The sequence below is a fragment of the Chenopodium album genome, chromosome 14 (genome assembly GCF_948465745.1).
Source record: "Chenopodium album chromosome 14, dcCheAlbu1.1, whole genome shotgun sequence".
Classification (NCBI taxonomy): Eukaryota; Viridiplantae; Streptophyta; class Magnoliopsida; order Caryophyllales; family Amaranthaceae; genus Chenopodium; species Chenopodium album.
In genome coordinates this window covers 3,793,347-3,815,061 of record NC_137847.1, presented here as the reverse complement: position 1 = coordinate 3,815,061, position 21,715 = coordinate 3,793,347, and the positions used below count along the sequence as shown (strand labels likewise).

At 34.5% G+C, this 21,715-nt stretch overlaps 2 protein-coding genes across 3 annotated transcripts; both read right to left on the bottom strand.

Moving 5' to 3' along the window:
- Positions 1-399: 399 nt before the first annotated feature.
- Positions 400-4,604, bottom strand: LOC145579888 (auxin-responsive protein IAA27-like). Of its 2 annotated transcripts, XM_081637180.1 has the most exons (5): positions 3,994-4,604; positions 2,272-2,504; positions 1,231-1,345; positions 986-1,047; positions 400-893 (listed from the first exon to the last, which is right to left on the bottom strand). In XM_081637180.1, the coding sequence occupies exons 1-5, from the start codon at positions 4,407-4,409 to the stop codon at positions 871-873; spliced, it is 849 nt and encodes a 282-aa protein (XP_081493306.1). In that variant the 5' UTR covers positions 4,410-4,604; the 3' UTR covers positions 400-870. The 2 variants fall into 2 exon arrangements, with proteins under 2 accessions (XP_081493306.1, XP_081493305.1); XM_081637179.1 differs by lacking the exons at positions 400-893; positions 986-1,047; positions 1,231-1,345 and adding an exon at positions 1,562-1,698 and having other exon boundaries at positions 3,994-4,589.
- Positions 4,605-11,639: 7,035 nt separating this feature from the next.
- LOC145578606 (NADPH:adrenodoxin oxidoreductase, mitochondrial-like) lies at positions 11,640-20,332 on the bottom strand. Its single transcript, XM_081635903.1, has 13 exons — positions 20,120-20,332; positions 19,900-20,004; positions 19,181-19,294; positions 19,024-19,077; positions 18,822-18,938; positions 17,232-17,341; positions 17,078-17,151; positions 15,940-16,001; positions 15,576-15,774; positions 14,765-14,822; positions 13,191-13,258; positions 12,658-12,800; positions 11,640-12,102 (listed from the first exon to the last, which is right to left on the bottom strand). Exons 1-13 carry the CDS (start codon positions 20,240-20,242, stop codon positions 11,869-11,871), a joined length of 1,461 nt encoding a protein of 486 aa, XP_081492029.1. The 5' UTR covers positions 20,243-20,332; the 3' UTR covers positions 11,640-11,868.
- Positions 20,333-21,715: the final 1,383 nt, after the last annotated feature.

The window sequence follows — 21,715 nt, the reverse complement described above, 5'->3', positions numbered from 1 at the left end:
TCAATTATTGATACATTTGGTATTTGAGAGGGTTGTTTCCAAGTTCAATGCTAAACATGAATGCAATTTCTTACCAAGGCTCCTTGCTAAATTATGTAGCAATTTCAATTTTGAAACCTCTCAAAGGTCTCTGTGTTCAGTCCACAAACCTACACACATATAAACACTTGCGCATTTAGTCCACAAATCCACAATCCTGCCTTTAATAATGTCACATTTAACAATCGAATCATGCTGTTTCAACAATAATAATAAGAATAAAATTAAACAAATAAAACCATGTTGCTTTTAATCATTATCCTTGAACTTCATTAACAAAACTTCAAGCACATAATTTTAGTTTGAATTGTTAATCTTATACTAATATTTATTATAAAAGTATATATTTTGACATTATAATAATCAAGTTTAGTGAGTTTTAATATCAAAATCAAGCATGACTTTCTTCCTCAGAATACATAGGTAGAATATGTTTAGATAGGGGAGAAAATTTACCAAACCAGAGAATTCTTCAAACATACAAGTTTACATAAACGCATGAAATGATCTTGACTACAAACTGAGCTCAAGCGAGTTCAAGCTAATGTCGACAGTCTAGTACCATAGCTGAGAGCCAATAGCAAATAGCAAGAGCATGCATACCAGTCCTAATTTCACTCAGATCAACTATATAGCAAAGACATTCATTACAATTGAATATTGATACATGCTTGGGTTGTCTGCTGTTTATAACATACATTCTGCAACAACAACCTGTTGCAATTCAAAGGAGCTTCTGAATTGACCATCCTCGAGCTACATCAGAAGGTCCCAGAGGAAAGACAGTCAAAATTTCCTTGAGACATCACTGGTAAAGAGACTCGGACAAAATCAGTCCTCGCTAGCTCTTGATGCTGCAAGAAACAGACAATTGTTCAGAAAATCTGCACGTTGGGTGACCAGACCAAAGAAAGATAATTAAAAGGTATAGTCATTTTAGTGTTACCTAGCCCAACTGCATCTGAACTCTTCATGATCCTCAGTCTTCTACAGGTTTCCAAAAACATACTGCAAGATGTACAATTGAATAATTGATGCTCGAATGATTTTCATATATTTAAAAAGAAAAGGCAGGAAAAAACAAAGTTTTCGTGAATCATGAATATAATATGAGTCCTTAGCTTTCCAAAAGATGCATATATAAGTATGAAGACTATCGAAGATGCCTCTAAGGAGAGTGTATATACTTACTTCCATGGAACATCACCGACTAGCATCCAGTCACCATCCTTGTCTTCATAGGTAAGAACATATTCAGAATGCCGAAGATTATCCATTAATCTACCCTTACTAAAATCAACTTGACCTATGCAAATCATACACATTTTTATTTAAGGACTGTGAAAGGGGTAACTGGATAAGAGAAAAATAACTAACTTGAGGGGCATGGAAGAATAGAACAATGTTCAAGTACATAAAACAACAAACTAGCGACAAGCCTACAGCCCTTCTTTCTTATGTTAGAGAATCAGATGCTGCATTGATCTATTAGCTAATGCATTAAGCCAAATGAAGTCAAATTAAAATTAGTTCAATATTAGACTACACATGGAACATCACCGACTAGCATCCAGTCACCATCCTTGTCTTCATAGGTAAGAACATATTCAGAATGCCGAAGATTATCCATTAATCTACCCTTACTAAAATCAACTTGACCTATGCAAATCATACACATTTTTATTTAAGGACTGTGAAAGGGGTAACTGGATAAGAGAAAAATAACTAACTTGAGGGGCATGGAAGAATAGAACAATGTTCAAGTACATAAAACAACAAACTAGCGACAAGCCTACAGCCCTTCTTTCTTATGTTAGAGAATCAGATGCTGCATTGATCTATTAGCTAATGCATTAAGCCAAATGAAGTCAAATTAAAATTAGTTCAATATTAGACTACATTGCTGATTGTCAATTCTATCTAAAGTACTATGAAAGATATAGTGAGCTTGAATATACTGTATGAAATTCAGCCAACAAAGTTGAGCTCTAATCAGCAGAGTAAGAGAATGAGAGGTCATTAAGAAGAACCTTAACGCTTATCCTAAATGGTTTGGCATCATATATTTTTGAAATGATCTTTCAATCAAAGAGAAGAACAAAAGTCTTTTAAAAAGTGCTCTGTGCTAGCTAGCCTGTGGAAAAACAATGCTGGGATGTGGATGGTTGCCACTTTAACCAGCAATCTGGATGCAGATTTATAGAAAGAAAAGATAACAGCATAATATCATACCCACTGTAAAGCCACTGAACATCTTCTCAAGGGCTGAGGACAGTTCAACATAACCTCCATAGGTTCCAAGATTGATTTTCCTTAGGTAGGGGGCGCCATCCATACTGACCTTTACAAAGAGGCACCCTGATTCCGACTTGGAATCTTTGTTGCTTTCATTGGTTTTTGGTGTGTTGATGGCCATGGAATTCTTCCGAAATGATCTAATTGGTGGCCATCCTACAACCTGTGCCCTGTTATTCACAGACATGCATAGTTTATATTACAGATTTCACAAAATAGTCAACAAAATGTAACATCAGAACTTCAGAAGTCATTGGTCTTGAGAGCAATACTCAAAGCCAGCCAGACGTCCCAAAATTTAATGTTGAGATAAGCATATGAATGAAAACATCTAAATAATGACAAAGAAGGAAATACATATGCATAAAAGACACAAGTAAGACTGTAAGATACAATGATATTATTTTCTCTTCCTTTATACCTAACATAAACTTCCCAGTAAGCTTGTTACTATCTCAATCCAACAAAGTCCGTAATCAATCATATCATCAATAATTGTCATCTCTTTCTGATTACAAGTACATTATCATCAATGATACTCTATTCTTATTCTTTCAAAGTAATACACAAATCACCTCTCATAGAATTAGCAAGACTTTCTCCTACTTTATGCTATCCTTAGTTAAAGTAGCTCCTTCGTGGTGCTAATTGAGAAAGGTTTTCATGAAAAATTTTCTACAATCCATTAAACTATATGTCCAATGTGTTAGCATGACTAAGATCAGCTGTGTGAAACTATATTTTTTTTTAGAAAAAACTTAACCCAAGTTGAGCACCTATGCAAAAACTTCTTAAGAATTTTTTTTCAGGAAAAAATTAACCCGAGTTGAGCATAATATTATTACTATGTCTACCTAATCATCTTACATTACTACTCCCTCAATTTCTTAAATAACAGGCCCCATTTGCAAGCTTTTACCATAACTTTCCGACTTCACAGTAATAGTTCTCTAAAATAATGATCAATACCATATTACCATAGCTTCGCATAACTCAACACATATTTTGACAATTAATAGTCAAATTTGAATAACAACCATCAAAATCAAAGGTGACTTATTGTTTAAGAACAAGGTATGTCTAAGTATGTTATACACAAGTCAATGAAACAAAAAATGAAGTACAGAGTACATATCAATTGTCAGCACGAGCTAATCCCATTTTACATGAGTTACCTATGATATCTATTACAGTATGTTAATTGAAAGCATAATTTGGTTGGCTAGTTATGGCACATGCCAGTCATCGATTGGCTTGATTCATTCACCTGACGACATCTACCGCTAAAAGTTAAAGATTCATACACCAAACAAACTGAACATATAATGTTACAATTTCCAGGTTTTCCTCAATTAATTAATTAGCACTTCGAACAAGATCATGACAACAAATTTCAGATTTTAATTTTATAATTTTGTCCAACTTCATCAACATACAACAAGTTGACAACATATCTAACCAAAAAAGAAAAACATTTTCCAAATAAAATAACAAGAAATAAAGGTCTTGTATACGACAGGTGTATAGTCACCTGAAAACATGTCATCTTTTTGTGAACTACACTTCTACATGTAGTATACAATACACCCGTTGTATTCAAAAACACAAGACAATTCATAAGAACAAAAAAAGATAATTAGGAGGAAGAAAGTGAATTACTTTGAAGAAGCAAGAACAGAGTTGGCTGGCTGCACAGAAACAGGGGAATTCTGCAACTTCTTTTCCTCATTCTTCACAGAATTATTATCAGATCCGCCATTTTCAGATGAACCCCAGTTGTTAGAAGCTCCATTAATGGCATCAGAAAAACCCCTTTTAGCCCCAGATACTAAACTGTTAAATTTAGCAACTTTGTATTTGAAATCATCACCATTTTTATCATTATCATCATCACCATTTTCAGAGGATTGCGAGCCTGGTAATCCAAGCCTTAATTCAGTGGCCTTAAAGTTGAGAATTTTGGTGTTATTTTTGTCAGAAAAAGCTGAGTTTTTGGATTTTTCAGAGGTTTGATCTTCAATTGAAGAAACCTCTGATAAACCTATGTAATCATGTTCTTCAAACACCCTTGACATTAATTAAAAACTCAAAACGTTGTTTTTTCTAATAAAATATAATTTGGGGGATTTTCAATGTTTCAGAGAATGAAGAAAGAGAGGAGAAGAGAGAAAATTTTGGAATGCAGAAATGAGAGAAATTTGTCTCTGTTGTATCATATTTTTGCAGTAAGAGTGTGTAGCAACTAGCAGGGGTGTTTGTAGTTGTATTTTAACTTTTTTTTTTGAATAATAATTACAACTTTTGGCATCTTTTCTTAATTCCAATTTTGGATGAATTCGAATAATTTTAGCTTTGGGGTACCCTTTTTCCAAAATTGTCTTAAAAGACCATTTTAAAGGACCAACCCAAAATATTAGAATTATCTTTAAAAAGTAATTAAAAGTATTTTTCCAAAAAAAAATTAAAAATAATTATTGATTGTTGATTATCATTAATAAAGATATTGATAACCAATGAGGTTATTGACACAATAATAAAAATAATGAAGTTACAAGGTGTTTAGTCCTTCTGTTCACCTTTTAAAAAAAAAAAAAAAAAGTTTCACAACTAATTAGGACTGATCAAATCCAATCAGATGTAGATATATATGAAAATCAGGGATGATTAGGTATAATAAATTAAAGACAAATAAGTTCAGATGAAGAAAATACACCCTTAATCAGTATTGGTTTGATGAGAGAAATGATTAAATATAACACTATATTTATAGTATATATTTTTTCAATTATCACGTCAAATAAGTTTATCATAACTTAATATCTTTGTGAAAACATGTTAAGAGAAAAGGGGTGGTGAACTGGTGGTTAGTAAATTTGTCCTAAGATAAAAATTTACTTTGTAAACCACAACTCCAGTTTTTTTTTTTTTTTTTTTTTTTTTAACACAAATAAAAGAGATACTTCTATTAAGTGTCTAAAGCCATAATATTTACAACTCCTACAGTTGCATGAGTTACAAATTTACATTAAAGAATATGCCTTTTATCATTATTGAAGGTAAATAAATTAAAATATATATATATATATATATATATATATATATATATATATATATATATATATATATATATATATATATATATATATATATATAATGAAACTAGCAAACCAACTGTGCAAAAATTACTGTAGAACAATTTCGAAAAGTAAGAATATCTAGCAGATCAAGGGCCCAACCCAAAAAAGTGGGCCCACAAAAGAAAATACTGTACTTTCAAAAATGGGTCCTACAAATGGGGTTAGTGTCCTCGAGCAGTGCCCCAAAAAGGGATTTGTGGGCCAGACCACTCTTGACCCATTTTTTAGGGGTGTCTTCTTCGCTATCTTTCCCTTCCCTACATTTTCTGTTTGGCCAAGCTCAACTATCCTAGATGTGTGGGCCCCTACCTAATATAAAGTGAGTTCCACATGTCACTGGATAAGTTAGCTTCATTAAAGCTAATATAGTACATTAAAATTGTTAATCACACAAGTGATACAACAATTCTTTAATCCCATAATCTCAACTACTCTTTATACAAGAATTGCAATAATTTGATTTGTTTTTGGTGTCTATTATGCTTTGTACATCGTGTTACTATGAAAATCAATAGCCAAGTCTGGTAACTAGGTGGTAGCAAAGGGTGGCTAGTTTGTCAAACAGTATTATTCAAGATGTATTGGTGGATGGTTTGGATGCTATCCTATTTCTTGGGCACCTCATGAAGAAAATGTTTTAGAGGAAAAGAAAAAAGCTAGACAATTAGACGGAGAAGAATTACACAAAGTAGAAAAGACACAAGGATTAAGAAAATACGAGTAGTAAACTAGTAATGAGATAATTAAATATATGTTGTTCGATACACCATGAAGATAAGTTCATATGGAAAAAAAAAAAAAATTATACAAAGTAATTTTGTTTATAAAACCAAAAAATTGTTATACAAAGTAATTTTATCTATAAAACCTCACTACATTCATATTCAACAATAAGCATGCATGTTATTGACAAGAAGCTGATGACATTGCTCAAGTAATCACCCTGAAAGGATTCTTATCTCCAAAGTTGTGATGAGAACACCACTTTCTCTTGATTCTATACTAATCATTTTAAAGTGATTGATGATAATTTGTTCCACTACTTATCTTGGTCTTTTATTCTATCTTGAGGTTCCACATTTTCCATCCATAGCAAATGTAAGGACCGTGCTAGAACTGTCCTTGATCAATGGTAAATTCATTTGCATGCAAGCATTTGCTTGTATACCTAGGAAATATATATATATATATATATATATATGTTGACTATGGTAAAATCCATTGGCATTCATCTCGGTAGGTTCCACAATGAAGACATCAAGCAGGGGCGAAGCCAAAAGCCAAACTTAATGGTCGAAGAGAAGTCAGTCTAGTTATTAAAAACTAAGGGAGGTTTTCATGCTTTGGCCTGAACTATGCCTCGTTACAAATAAGTACGTTTAATGGGTGTAACAAGCTACAAGTCACGTTACAAAACTGATCAAATAAATGCCCCCTACCAATAAGCAACATTCATCTACAATTTATATTATCCATTCACCCTGATAACAACTAAGGTTAAGCCTAACGATTGGTTTGATGTACTTAAAAGTTCTCTCAAATCCAAGCACGTTGCAATAGTAGGGGAAGTTAGATACGAACAAGCATATATCACAGATTAGGGCGACAATGTTTGAACAAGTAAGGAAATGTATCTAAAATGTAATGGACAAGCAACATGGGTATAGAGAGAGAGAGCTAGGCAGGGCAACGCTAAAGAAGTAAAGATGCCCTCAAAATGCCAAGTTACAAACAAGATTGGGTAAATTGGAATATTTGAATTGTAGGACAAGAAATAATGAAAAATACCTATTAGAAAAGAAAGGCATTAGCAAATGGCATGAGTGATGTGGATAACAACAAAGACCAATTTCTGTAGAAATGGGGACAACTTGAATAATCTTTACACACCACTCTCGATTCTTTGTTAAAGGAGGATGGATTTAACACAAAGGGGGGTCATTATACCAATCAAGTCACTCAAGTAACATCATTGCCATATTAATAATTTATTTTTTTTTGGCAATAATTTATTTTTTTGACATAAAAAACCCTGATACATGTAAATATTAGTTATCTAATAGTAGTAACCTAACGATATGTCATTTATTTATGTTCAATTACCTAAAAGTCTAAAATAGTTAAAATGTAAAGGCATATGTATGATTCATACGAATTAAATAAACTAATCTACTGTTTTTTAACCGAATTTAGTAACTGAAGTCACGTCCACCATCAAGTCATGAACCCCACCACACACCTACACCAAGATGTGAAAAAAAAAAAAAAAAAAAAAAAAAAAAAAAAAAAAAAAAAACCCTCCCTTCAAATTTTAAGCTGTTCCTAATCCTAGATGCCTCCCAGCTAAAGAATAAAGAAGGTGACCCAACATCATCATATTTCAAAAGAACAATCATAAAATATCATGCATATTAAGGTAAATATCTCTAAATAGCATGTGTTTAAAGGAAGTTATCAGATTAACTAATATAATCTGCGAAGTAATACTCAAATCGACATAAGCATGCATCTAAGTTGACACGGTAGAATGAGCACAAATGGATACAAAAGCTCGTAGTAAAGCCATTATTATAGCAATGTCCCATGAGAAGAAAAAGAGTAATAATGTGTTGACATATCAACATCAGTTAAGAGCAATACAAAATACACTGGTAGTTTAGTACTGCACAATAATTGAAGTTTATTTCCCCACATTACTATGCACGCAGATGATAGACAAGAATTCATGCCTCTTTTAGCTTATCATAGTTTCATACATGTGAATGTGTGATGATAGATTTGCCAAATAAAAACTCATCCGTACTTCTTCCTACCTTTTATTGGGTCCTCCAAAGAGCTTTAATAATTGAAGGCAAAAAAGAGATTGAATCTAACCTTATATTATCACAGTAACTTGTAAGAGCGCCAGTCAGGAAGCAACCCGAGTATTTCTCACCTGAAATGATGAGTAGACAATGGTCGGCAACTGATATAACCTGCACGAAATGACAGAAGTATGTACATACCTAACTCAGTGAAAGATTCATCAAGAATGGACTAAATAAAAGTACTTATTCATTGTGAAGTAGAAAAACAGTTGTGCAACAGATAAAAAATAAAAAGCTTGATTGGAAATACTTTTTTCTGTTACTACAAATATAAAGATGTGTGCATCCTGCTCGCTAACCCTGCCCAAAGTAAGTGTGTATTTAGAAGGATTGGGGAAATGTAGCTGCGAGGACTGAAGATTTACCAGCGTGCTAACAAGTAGTCTACATTGAGCACATAAACGTTCACGTTTCAAATCACAAAGTAAAAAACTTCTCTGCTCATCATTGTCAATAAGACGAACAACAATAGGTATATGAGGGGACAAGGTTAGCAACTAGCAGTAGCAATGATCCCACTTACAGTGGGATCCATAGTAATTGTAGGGTTTGGAATAGCAATGACCTCAATAGAATGATGGAAATAGACATTTTACGAAGAAAACTAAAAAGCGGAAGTAAGGCAGTCATGAATGACATATAGCATCATATATTGGTGAAACTTAACAAACCATCAACTAGCTAGATAGGATTTCAGGAATGAAAAGAGGAAGTGCATTGTAGGTTTTACAGGAAGACAGCAGCCCAAAGTTTACGAAAAATTATCTTTAATCTAAATTTTCCAAATGGAAAACAGAGTTAAGGTGAATTCTGAAGTTCATGATTAGAATATCATGGTTTTAATACAAGCATAAATTGTCAGATATACAAATTAACAAAGCAGCTTCATCAGATAACTAGAGTCTTAGATTATCCACAGAACTAAGTCAACTATACCAAAGTATTTATCCAAAATTAGATAATACAATTATCCATATTTCAGATTACAGATATTTACAATTTTGTAAGACCAAAATCTTTTCAAGGCTCCTTTGCCAACAGCTTTCCCCCTATTAGCGACAAGGTTCATATATCCAGCATGGACATCAGCAAACTATTTATCGATGAACATGTAAGCAGTTAATAACGAGAATATTCAGACACAATACAATGACCCCAGAAGAACAAACAAAGAAATTCTCTCTTGGAGCTTAATCCCAGGTCTTAGCAGCTTAGGGAACTCAAGGTCAACTCGCAAGTCAACTAAAAAGAGCTTTTTCAGGATATAGATAGCCTGTTGAACATTCCTAGTGAAAGACCAACGGGTTACAAAGGAATTCTTCAAGCGCAGAAAGTGCTGTGTTGGATACAACACAAATAACTGATTGAGTTTAACAAGTACAACAAGCCTATTAAATCAAGCAGAAGTCAAGACATATAGTGGAAGATCCCTGTGCTTATCCCTCTGCAGATTGAAGCTCAATAAATTGGAAGTGCTTCTCAAAAAGAAGGTGGAGTTTAACTATTACCATTCACTTTTTCTATGGTAATTGGACTTCTACTTGTCGAGTCACTTCAGCCAAGGAGCTACAACTTCAGAGGAAAGAAAGAAACGACTTATAAATTCACAGAAAAGATTTTACCGAACACAAGACTACAAGGGTCAGGATGTTATCAGCTTAAAGTTTCCTTTCACTCTTTTGAAAAGGTGGGGGAAAAGATGAAGAAAGGATCATCTGTGATGACATGGCCAAACCATTAAGTCTTATGCCAAGGGGCAAGGTCTTCCATTGATTTTACTACTACTACTTAAGAGTACACTACATCACAAAGAAGGCAGAACCATCAGAAGGTGAGACAACAATACATTAGTATTTTACAATCAAAATTCGACTCACAAAATGACCCAAATCCGGGTCCAAATCACAGCTTCCCCCACCCACCCAAACAAACAAAACAAAAGGCAAAAGAAAGGGTTTAAGTTGTCACAATCACGAATCACACATCCAATATACATAACATGTGTATTGCTACCTTGACAAAATATAGGGTCATTCCGGTCTAGAAAAGGTACAAGCATAAGGCATACTCCGGTACTACACTACTACGTAGAAATGTAGAGTTAACTCACAGTTCAAAGACGGTAAAAAAAACTCCTTTTTTGTTTTCCTCTTATGCATTAAACCTATTTACTTCAGCTTCACCCTTGGGATTATCATAAAGCCTAGGCCCTAGCACTAATCCTCATATATCCCACAACTCAGTTTCTTGTGTCTAAAATTTGTTCAACTATTGGCACATTATTTTGTCAGCCTTTGTTTCCACAATTGATAGTTATTTCCGCCATCTAGTGCTAGGGTTAGCAACATAGACATCAAGGAGTCATTACTCATTATAAATTCATCATCAGGTATCACTCTTAAGTCTGAAATTATTACCTGGAATTCTAGATGGATATTGTCAAGCTAATAAATCTGACAAATAGCAGTATATGAACTGATACTGTAATTGCAAATACATTCATAATTGAGAGTATTATGCTGCTCAATCAAGGTATTGCTTTTTTTTTTGTGTGTGTGTGTGTGGGGGGGGGGGGGGGTGGCGGGGTGGTTTGGAGTTGTGGGGAGCAAAGCATGTCATAAAATAGTGAAATCAGTCATTTCAATGGAAGAGAGTGCATAATCAACCTCATTCAAGCTGTGGTCCCTTTGTAAAAGTTAGAAAGGAAAGGATAACATACCATGCTCCATAGATGAACCCCATCAGAAGAGTCTGCCCATAGGCGAGAATCAGCAAGCTCTCATTACTAAACGTCCTTCAATGGCACCAACATTGCATTATCGAATGCCTGCAAATAAACATTGCATTAAGAAAAACATGTGCGCTTCATGCATCTCTTTGGTACAAATACCATACTTGATGGCGTGCCTGGGAAATTATTGATCAGTTGCTGAACCTGTATACATATAATTACAAACGTGTCTACATATGTAAATTCAGTGCATAAATCAGATTACTTCTGTAGGTAATTTTAGTTCAAAAATCTCAAATAACTTCAGTCAAATACAACATGAAATGGATATAGTGTGTACTTGTATATATCTTTAAGTATGGCAATTCTAAAATAGCAACAGATATCCAGTCAATAGCAGAATCCATTATAGCTGGATTCTTTCATGAAAAAAATAATAATAATACTAATAAATAAACACATAACTAAAATAAACGACAATGTTGTATTGCCAAACAAACAATTGTGTATTGGATCTTAGATCAAATACCATTTATTCTCTGTAATATCAACGATTAAGCATTAAGAATTGATATGTGATAACCAACTCTGGTGTATAATAGAGAGACAGAGCATTCTACAAGCTGCTGTGACCCACACTTCAAAATTTTAAGATAACAGGTTAGTGTGGAGTGCTAACTAAGTCAAAATTGTAGTTCTATACAACAGTCTAAATGGTATCGTATATAAATCAAGGAAAAAAAAACTACGAATTTTCCCTTCCTCTGGGAAATAGGTAATTAGTGAGATGGAAATATATTCATTCTGATCCAACTTTCAGTAGCTCCTGCCAAGAGGATAATTTTTCTCTGGGTTTGTGCTTTAAACTTCCCTGCTGCTTTTCTTCGGAGTCTATCTTTTCCCAGGCACTGAATGGAAGTACTGTGACTTTGCGATCAGCTAGCAACTCAAGAAGCCCCTCCCTGCCTGGTCTTGGCAAGCTTGAAATTGTTGCTAATGGTCCCTGGGCAAGGTCCTCCATTATGCTGGCAACCTGCCATATTTGGATATTAATCAGATATGCAATTAAACCCACACAGCTTCAGCAATGATAACACATAAAGAGATCAAGTTATATACTCAAACTCAATACTCCCTCCTTCCAAAGATGTTGGTCAAGTCATATATAATATTTTGGGATGTCCAAAAGTGGAAGGATTTTATGATTGGGCCTCCAAAGAAGCCCCCTGTGGCCCTGCTTAAGTTGAGTGATAAGCAAGGTGGAAAAAAAAATCCACCTATTACAAATTGTCTTTTAACAAAACAATGGCATTCTAGTTATAAGAGATTGGACAGTTAAAATTTTATCCAGACAGCAGGAAGCCAGAAGTAATCAAGGAACAATTTTGGAACGTTAGTATGGTTTATATTAAATTGTCAACCTTCTACAATATGAGTTTTAATAATACTGTAGATTCTGTAGCATTCCTTCAAAAAAATTTATATAACAGCTTTTTAAATATAAGGGATTGGGACAATGATAATAGTACTCTGTACAAGATAGCAAGAAGCTTTCAAGGAACTATAGAAACAGGGTAACAACACTCACAGTTTCCTCAGCACAATAAAGGTTTGTTGCAACGATTCCAGTTGGTCCCCTCTTCAACCACCCACAAACATACAAACCCTCAAGCAGCGCATGGTCACCTGAAGTAGCTTGCAACACTCGCCCTCTTAAGTTTGGAACAACACCTATGATTAAGAATCATCAGTAAGATGTAAGTTTAAGCCATTATGGTGGACAAGTCATTGATGAATTTTCTAAACAGTAATTTCCACAATCAAATCTTTATGCTGGAAAATCCACAAAAATATCGGCTAGTAGAGTTGAGAAATACATTATTTAACAGGAACCAATAAGTTTAGATAAATTTAACATAAAAATTCCATACTTTACAGAACACCTACCAATTAAATAAATCAAGCTTCACATCCTTTACAACAAATACATCCAACACAAGGGAATGTAAAGTCATGTGCCTAAGATAATGTGATCCAGCTTCTGGCTAAATCATATATTCACCAAAAAAAATATATTCATGTAAGTCTCACGAAACAGCAATCAATGTTATATCATCTCACCTCGGTGCGAATCGAAGGGCAAGCCATCCACTGGCACAGATTTGTAGCCAATACTCTTCAGCACCAACCTGTCAAAAAGGGTAATGCAAGGTTATAAGATATCAATTGAGGTTACTGAATTTGCTATGTTTGATCCTAATTGAATTCATGACAAAAAGGGCATGGATATCTGGGAAAACATGCACTATCTAGGAGTTACATGGTAGGGCTTAAGAGAAAATCTGAAACTAACTAAATGATATCATAGGATAAGAGGGTTATTACATACTAGCAAGCAGAAGTAAGGAGTTAAGGATGCAACAAATGCCTTGAGCAACAAGCCTAAGGGTTTGATCGCATACACAAGAAGGAGAAGGAAAGGACAGCAGGAGCAGCTGAGGGAGGGGATAGTGGAGCAGCAGCTGGTAGTGGATCAGCGCACACAAATTATAGAGAGCAATCAGCTCCAGCCTTCTTACTCTTGTCTTTACCCTTTTTTGGCTGTGTATGTACATAAAAAAAAAAAAGGGAGGTGGGAACTTGCTTAGGCAGTTGAATATTGTAGTCATTTTAGGTGTAGAGACTTGTGTCCTAAAGGCACTAGGGAGAGTGGTGGCCTCAAACCTCCTTGTAAGAAAGCTTTAATAGTTTGATCTTTATTAATGAATGAAATAGCAGCCTACTTCCCTCAAACAATCCTTTCTTCTGCTTTCTTGTGCATTTAGTCTTCTAAGTCACCTAGTTCATTATAAAGGACCACAGGTATGTAATGTTACATGGAGAGTACAAGACAAGAATTTTCATCATTCAAAATCCATCAACTTATAAAGAGAAGATTCAGTATACTATGCCTCCCTTTAGTGTGATAGCAATCACTTTCAGGGAAGTTATTTTCCATGTAAAGCAAATTTTCAACAGAAAACACGTGTATTTATAGTTTTTCACTGTTTGTTGCCTTACAAGAAAAACAATATAGAGGAAGAGGAAAATGGGAAAGGAAGGCAGAAGATAGATGGGAGGAAAGGAAAAGGATTTAGGAGTAGGGAGAAAAATGTGGCATTCCTTCCTCTCAAAAGAAAAATGCTTTCTTGGAAGAACTATTTTCCACCTTTAAGAAAATTGCTATCCATCCTTTTACAAACCAACCAATGGAAAATTGGAAAAATAGTTGCCTATTATACATTTTCCAGCAAAACAATTGGAACCTATATGCCTGAAGCAAATTACTGTATATAGAACTAATTCTAATTAAGACATGTTCCATAATTAAAATGATTAGGGAACAAGTTGCAAGAACTGATTTTTAAGGCCCATCTAACTAATCATTATCTTCTGGGGCAATATAGCTTCTTATCAGATAAGGGACAAGGTGACCAAAGTTCTGCTTATGTAGCCAACATCCACCAGGACAAGATGTACAAAACTAATCCTTTACAAGCTGACAGATGGTTTGAGAAAAGTGTAAAAGTTCTTGACAAGAACCTAACTCAAAACATGCATACAGCCCTTACATAAAGAAGATCATCCTAGGAAAAAAGGGATACAGTTTCTTAGATTGTATAAAAAATTAGAGACTACATTTTAGAGGTACATACCCACACTCAATGTCGTCATATTCTCCAGTCCCAACTGCAACCTGTCTACCTGAGTCCACTGCATAATGACGGAAGCACATCAGGCACTAATATTCCTGAATTGAGTGACAAGAATATGCAAGCACTCTTCTTTAAATAAATTAGTGAACCATATGTAATCGGTATTTCAGGAGGTTCACAAGGGAATCACAACTATAGTAAGCCCAAATCCACACATATTTGCATTAAAATCTGTAATACTATGATGTTACTCCCTCTGTCCTAATTTGCCAAAATACTCTTGGCACGTGTTAACGGAAGTTAGGTAGTAGAGAGAGAAAAGTGGGAGGGTGGGTGTGGGACTCAACTATAGAATATAAGTAAAAAAAAAATACTTCCTCTGTTTCTTTTTAGTTGACACGTTTCTTTAGTACGTTTTCCAATGCACAACTTCAACCGTTAATATCTTTAATTTCTGATTACCAAAAATTATAAAAATTTAATATTTTGAAAATATATATCGAGATGAATCTAACAAGACCCCACATGAGTATATTTTTCATTACATATAAATCACAAAACACGGTCAAAGGGAAGTGTGTGAATAGTGCTAAAGTCAAAAAGTGTCAACTAAAAAAAAACGGAGGTAGTATTTGCTAAATAGGGTATGTTGCTACGAAATTGGGACATCTTGAAAAGGAATAGGTGGAAATACAATTAATATGGAGGGAGTATATTAAATTATTGAGTACCTGATTGTATAGATATAAACAATAGAGATGAGAAAAAAAAAATTAATGTTAGCACAATAGAGTTGGTAAAAGAAGACTACCTTTAAGAGTTGTTTTCTCAAAGCGAACTGCAGCAACATGTCCATTTCTCTTCTCTGACTCCTGAAATTTGTCTGGCTTCCGGAAGAAAACAAAGTGGAGCTCCCGTTGACCAGCATCAGGACTCACAGGTCTTGAGGTGGATGCCTTACATAGTAATTCATAAACCCGTCTCTGGATTCGACTGGACTTCATTTCTTCCTGCCCCAGAATTATGCATGGAAATAAAATTAAAAAAAAATAAATAAATAATAATATATAATGGCTAATAGCACATCAAGCCAGATAACAATAGATTGGCTACATCAGAGAAGCATTCAAGATTTCAAACATTAATACAATAAACTTATATCTCTAGAGTTGAACCTCATCCACTGGGCTTTTCCTAAGATCGGCATCTTCAATATTGATGTACAAATCTTTAAGCCCTGCAAAAATTGTTTATATATCTATCAGCTAAATTGTTACAAAGTTAGCATGACGACAATAAAATATAAAATAAATTTTAAAACACATACACTTCTGTCGTGACAAACTTTGTGAAAAAAATGAGGTACTGCAATAAGGAAAGTATCACAAGAATAAACGTCGGAGTTTCTAATTATATTTTGAGAGAGAAGGGGTGGTTGTTAACATCAGGATAATATTCAGACAAAGGACAGTTAAAATAAACTTTCATTGTCATCAGCAAACTAACTAAAAGATCCTGGAAGCTGGAACTCAAGGAAATTATTATCACAGCTCTATCTCTATTACATACAACTTCAAATTAAAATGCCATGATGTCAGGGATGTTTCCATGCCTCAGCACCATGTGGATGACATAGTGACTAATTCTGTCCATAGTGTCCGGTTCTTGAAAAAGTGTCATTCTAGAATCTTTTATATCCTCCTTTCATTTCAGAATGGTTGTCCAAGTAGACTACAAGCTCAGTAAGACAGTAAGTGATGTGAATTGTGAATTGTGATTTGTGAAACCAAAAAGAATTACCTTTAGTGAAATTGAGCAAAACAATCTAAAGAAGAAGAACTAGGGCAATCAAATTGAAACGTGCACATAAAATAAAAGGACAACCACTTTGATAATTGTATATGTTGTTCTACATTTTCAATGCACAGTTGTGTAAACCTTCTATTGTATCTCTTATTAGATGTTAAGATGTTGCGATTTTCACTATGAATGCTACTCCCTCTGTCCTATATTAGTCTGAACTAGTTTTTAGAGTAAAAGCAAACGACAATAATAAATTTTTGGACATCGAATATAAAAAGAGACACAAATTCAACAGATAAACAGAGTATCATATCCAGAATGACAAGATAATTACTTAGGATCAAAGACTAACTAAAAAGAGGCACAAATTCAACGGATAAACAGAGTATCATATCCAGAATGACAAGATAATTACTTAGGATCAAAGACTAACTAATACAAAAGGCTCAAAGATATAAAGATATAGACCAAGGCCAATCATAAAAAAGGATTGCCAAGATGGGAACATACCAAGTATCTCACGTAATTCTTTTGCAGTACAAGCGGCCTGTACTGGACCACGCCTTCCAACTAAATACACTTTCCTGCAATTGAATTTAAACAATAAATTAGGGAGAAATGTGCCAATAACTTGCGTCAAGTAGAAATATAGTAATGATTAAACCTTATTGAGCTCTTTTCCAAAGCACCTAATGCATGACTAGCAATATCAGTCGTTGCCAGTTCAGCCGTGGGTCTTAAGAGGATTCTTGCAACATCAAGAGCTACATTGCCCTAGACAGAAGTATTCAAGTAAATACAGGCACATTGTTAATCGTGATGTCATGGTCCAAACACAGAAAAATAAAACATAATTCAGCATGTATAGATACACATGTAGAGAATCACTTGAGTGAAGAAACATGAATAACTAGGCATGGATCATATTTAGCAGCATAGAGCTCTTAGGGTCTCTACATTACACATCATATAGAACAAGGAGAATATAATGTCTCAACAGCTGTAACAATCCCATAGTGGGTAGAACAGACGTCAACAAGTATACTATTATTCCCCTGAAATCTCATTAGTAACTACAGTGAACCCCCAGACACTGTTCCCAAAAAGCCTAATTCCTCGTATTCTTTATGAATAATATATTTTTGTGGATGTATTCTTTTCTGTCAATGATCATTATGCACTGGAGTGAGTAGGGGTCCTGCAGGACAGCGGATACAAGGGTTTCCATGAAGACCAAATGCAGAAATTCAAATGCAGCTGAAAGGCATAGCTGGGGTGCAAAGGGGTCCTGCAGAACAGAATATACCCCATGAAGACTAAATTTATTGATCAAAATTCAGCTATAATTTTGGCGGCTCTGTCAGGTTGCAGCTGGATGGATGAGAAGTTATTCAATCTCTCTGATTTAAAAACAGCAGCGGAAATAATCAACAAGGAAATGAGATTAAGAGACATGTAGTCATGTACTCATGTACTATAGCCTTTCAAGTTTCAACCTCTTGCAGAACCCCTCTCAAGAGGGTCGAAAAAGATTCAATGCAATGCAAGGGTCAAGTGCAAGAAATGGATAACAAGCCGAGGTCGTCAGAACACAGCTTCGGCAGATAGAACATGATATTTTGGTTTATTTGAAGAATTATTAAAATATTCTAATAAATTTTATCTTAAGCATATGCATTTAGATGAGCAACCTCAGCTTCAAAAACTTTAGTAATGTTACGCCTGTATAATTGTAAACCATAACACATTTACGCACTAGTTTACATGCTATCCAGTTAGCAAATATAAAACTCACTTAGCCTTAGAAATTCTGTCGAAAAAGTTCACCGACTCAAAGATAAGAAAAATATTAATCATCTAGAGACATCTGTCTAACAAGCTCGCCAAACTAATGCAGCAATACAACCTGCTAATTCTATGATTTCAGGTCATCTATTCTCTTTTTTTGCAAGGTATGTAATACTTCCAAGATAAGTTTTTAGAAAGATATATCCAAACTTTAGTGCCCTCATTACCCAGTAGTACAGCATAGTATAAATGGAATAACTCTTATTGGCGAATTCCAAATTAGTTCATGATTACTTTAGCTTTTGACTTCTTATGATAGAAAAAGAAACAGTCAAATGATGCAATTCATCTGCAACAACATCCTGCTCATACATAACAACAAGAGTTTGCAAAATTATTTTAGTATACTATATGATTAACAAAATACTAAAAGGATCCACAAAAGGCAAAAACTTTACAGATGTACCTGGCCAAGAATAACAGCTGTATCTGTACTCTCCAAGTCAGGAGCCAAGTTTCTGCAATCTGGATGTCCATTGTACCACCAAACAAACTCCCTAGCAGAGTAAATTCCTTTCAAATCCTATAGAAAACACCACACAATAAATATATAAAGAATATTTAGAAAGAATACAAAAACACCACACCACCCCTTATACAAAACCTACCTCTCCAGGAACACCTAGAACTCGATCACTTTCAGCGCCATATGCAAGCACGACCTATCCAACCAAACCAAACCAAAACACAGATATTTCATAAAATAAAAAATGGAGTGGATGAAGTGAAATTCTCTGCGAGACAGCAAATTGTAGCAAAGCTCACCACATGATATAAATCTCGAAGCTCTTTAAGTGACACAGACGCCCCAAGATTTACATTTCCAAAGAACATGCACCGGTCATTTTTCGCAACCCGGCTAAACTGATTAATCACAATCTGTTGCAATTTTTCTGGTAATATAAGCAATTGAAAGCAATCATTTTACCAAATGTACACCTTGTGTTCATATAAAATTCTTTAAAAAAAAAATACTGATTCAGTTTTTTTTTTTTTGCTCTACTCACTTTCCGTTAGTGTGTTATTCTACCCACTTCTACATTATTCCAAGGTTGGTCAAAACTTTCTACCGTCTTGTACTTATACCCCATACTGCACAATTTATCCACCTTTTTCTTACACGCACCTATTTCTACTCTCTCTCTCTCTCACTTTATCCACCGTTTTCTTACACCCTCCCCCATATTACACGAAAACAACAGAAGGAATATATCATTGATCTCATACTACGAAAAAATAAATTTTAGCAAGTAACAAAAAAAACAGCTCTAAAACACAAATATAACAGAGAATCAAAGCAGTACTATTTAATAGAAATAATTAAGTTCTAACAAAAACCAAGTAATGATAATTACTCCGTACTATACATACCACTTGTTGATTAGATATTACAAAAATTCTATTATATGATCAGAATATACATTAATTGCACATTATAACACCAACATTAGAATCTAAAAAAAAGTAAAATAAATAAATTAAACCTTAGTTTCAGGATGATCAGGAGCAACACCAGAACGAACTAAACCAAATGGAGTTGGCAATCGATCCAATACATCAACTTCAGCTTTCTCATTAGCTTTCAACATCTAAATTCACAAAATTAACAGACAAATTCTATGAAACTTTCAATTAATTCAGGAAATTAAGAAAACCTAGAATGAAAATTAATCAGTAATTAACTAACTAATTTTAAGTAATTACCTTCTCTGCAGTGTAAAATCCGGCAGGTCCGCTGCCGACGACACAAACGCGAAGAGAATTGGAGGAGAGAGAACTGAAGGCTCTTGAAAGCCATGCTCGTGGTCGAAAAACCGCCATTTTCATCACAGATTCGCGAATTCTAGGGTTTTCCGGCGACTATTCCGCTTGCTCTGTCGCCACCGATGAAGGCGACGATTTGTTTTTTTGACGGAGGTTTTTAATGGGGTTTTGGGTTTTTGAGTTTTAGACCCAATTTTATTTTTATTTTTATTTTTTTTTTTTAACTTTTTCGACTTACCCGTTTTCTTTACTGATTTTTTTTTTTTTTTTTTTGACGAGTTTTCTTTACTGATATTTACCCTATATGGTTATATGAAAATTTTTGCTATTGGACTATCCATATTTAACCCGATAATAATAACTTAAGAAAAATCATGTTGTATACTACTTGTTTCAAAAAAAAAAAAATAAATAAATAAATAAATAAATTGTTATACACTACCAGACTAAGGAAAAATAAATTGTACTCCCTTCATTTTTAATTACTTGCTTCACTTTCTTTTTTCAGCTCTTTTTAAATACTTGCTTCATTTCCTTATTTGGAAAGCTTTTATAATATTCTGCTTGCGAGAGTATATAAAGCTGTGGAAGAGTTTGGACTATATAATAAAAAGGTCTATGCAATTGGCGCAAGCAAACCAAAATCCAGTAGCAAAACGTAGGTTGCTCCACCTGCAGGAGTGATTAAGATTAACTCCGACGCCTCTTTGAGTGATGAAGGATGGGTGGGTTTGGGTGTGGTTGCTCACAACCATGAGGGGATGGTTTTGTTTGCTGCGACATGAAGAGTTCGAGCTTGGTGGTGTCCTGAGATTGCAGAAGGAAAGGCTCTCTTGCTAGCTGTGAAACTTGCGCATAAGTATGGGCTCGAGAATGTGATCCTAGAGTCGGATAGCCAAGTCCTTATTAATCGCCTCTCGAAGCACGCTGTGTTCCTATCTGATATAGATGGAGTTCTTGATAATATTTTAACGTTGTGTAGTAGTTTTATGCTTTGCTCTTGGTCTCATGTCAAAAGGGATGGCAATTTTGTTGCTCATCACCTTGCTAAGCTAATGCCTTTTGGTGTATAACAGGTTTGGCTCAACCATTGTCCAGCAACGGTTTCCCCTTATGTACTCTCGGACCCTTTGTCCATTAATTAATGCATTAGCTCGGTTTCCTTCAAATAAAAATTAAATAAAAAAAAAAAAAAGATCATACATTCTGTTAACTGAAAAAAAAAACCCTAGCCTCTCTTTCCTCTCTTCTCTCTCTAAAATCCTAACCTCCATTATTGAATTTTGGAGGGGCTTCCATCGATTTTTATCGGTGGAAAGCCCCCAATCGTTTGTGTTTTGTGTGCTTTTTCTATTGTTTTAGGTTTATAATAATTCTTCCTCTTCTAGGAGGAATAATTCTACCTCGAAAGACAGGGGTTTTCTTATTCTTTAGGAGGATTTGACTCATTCGAAAGATCAGGTTTTTCTTCTCTCTTGTGAGGGAGGATTTGCTTTTTTATTTCATGGATTGCTATAGACTTGTTTCATGGGTAAA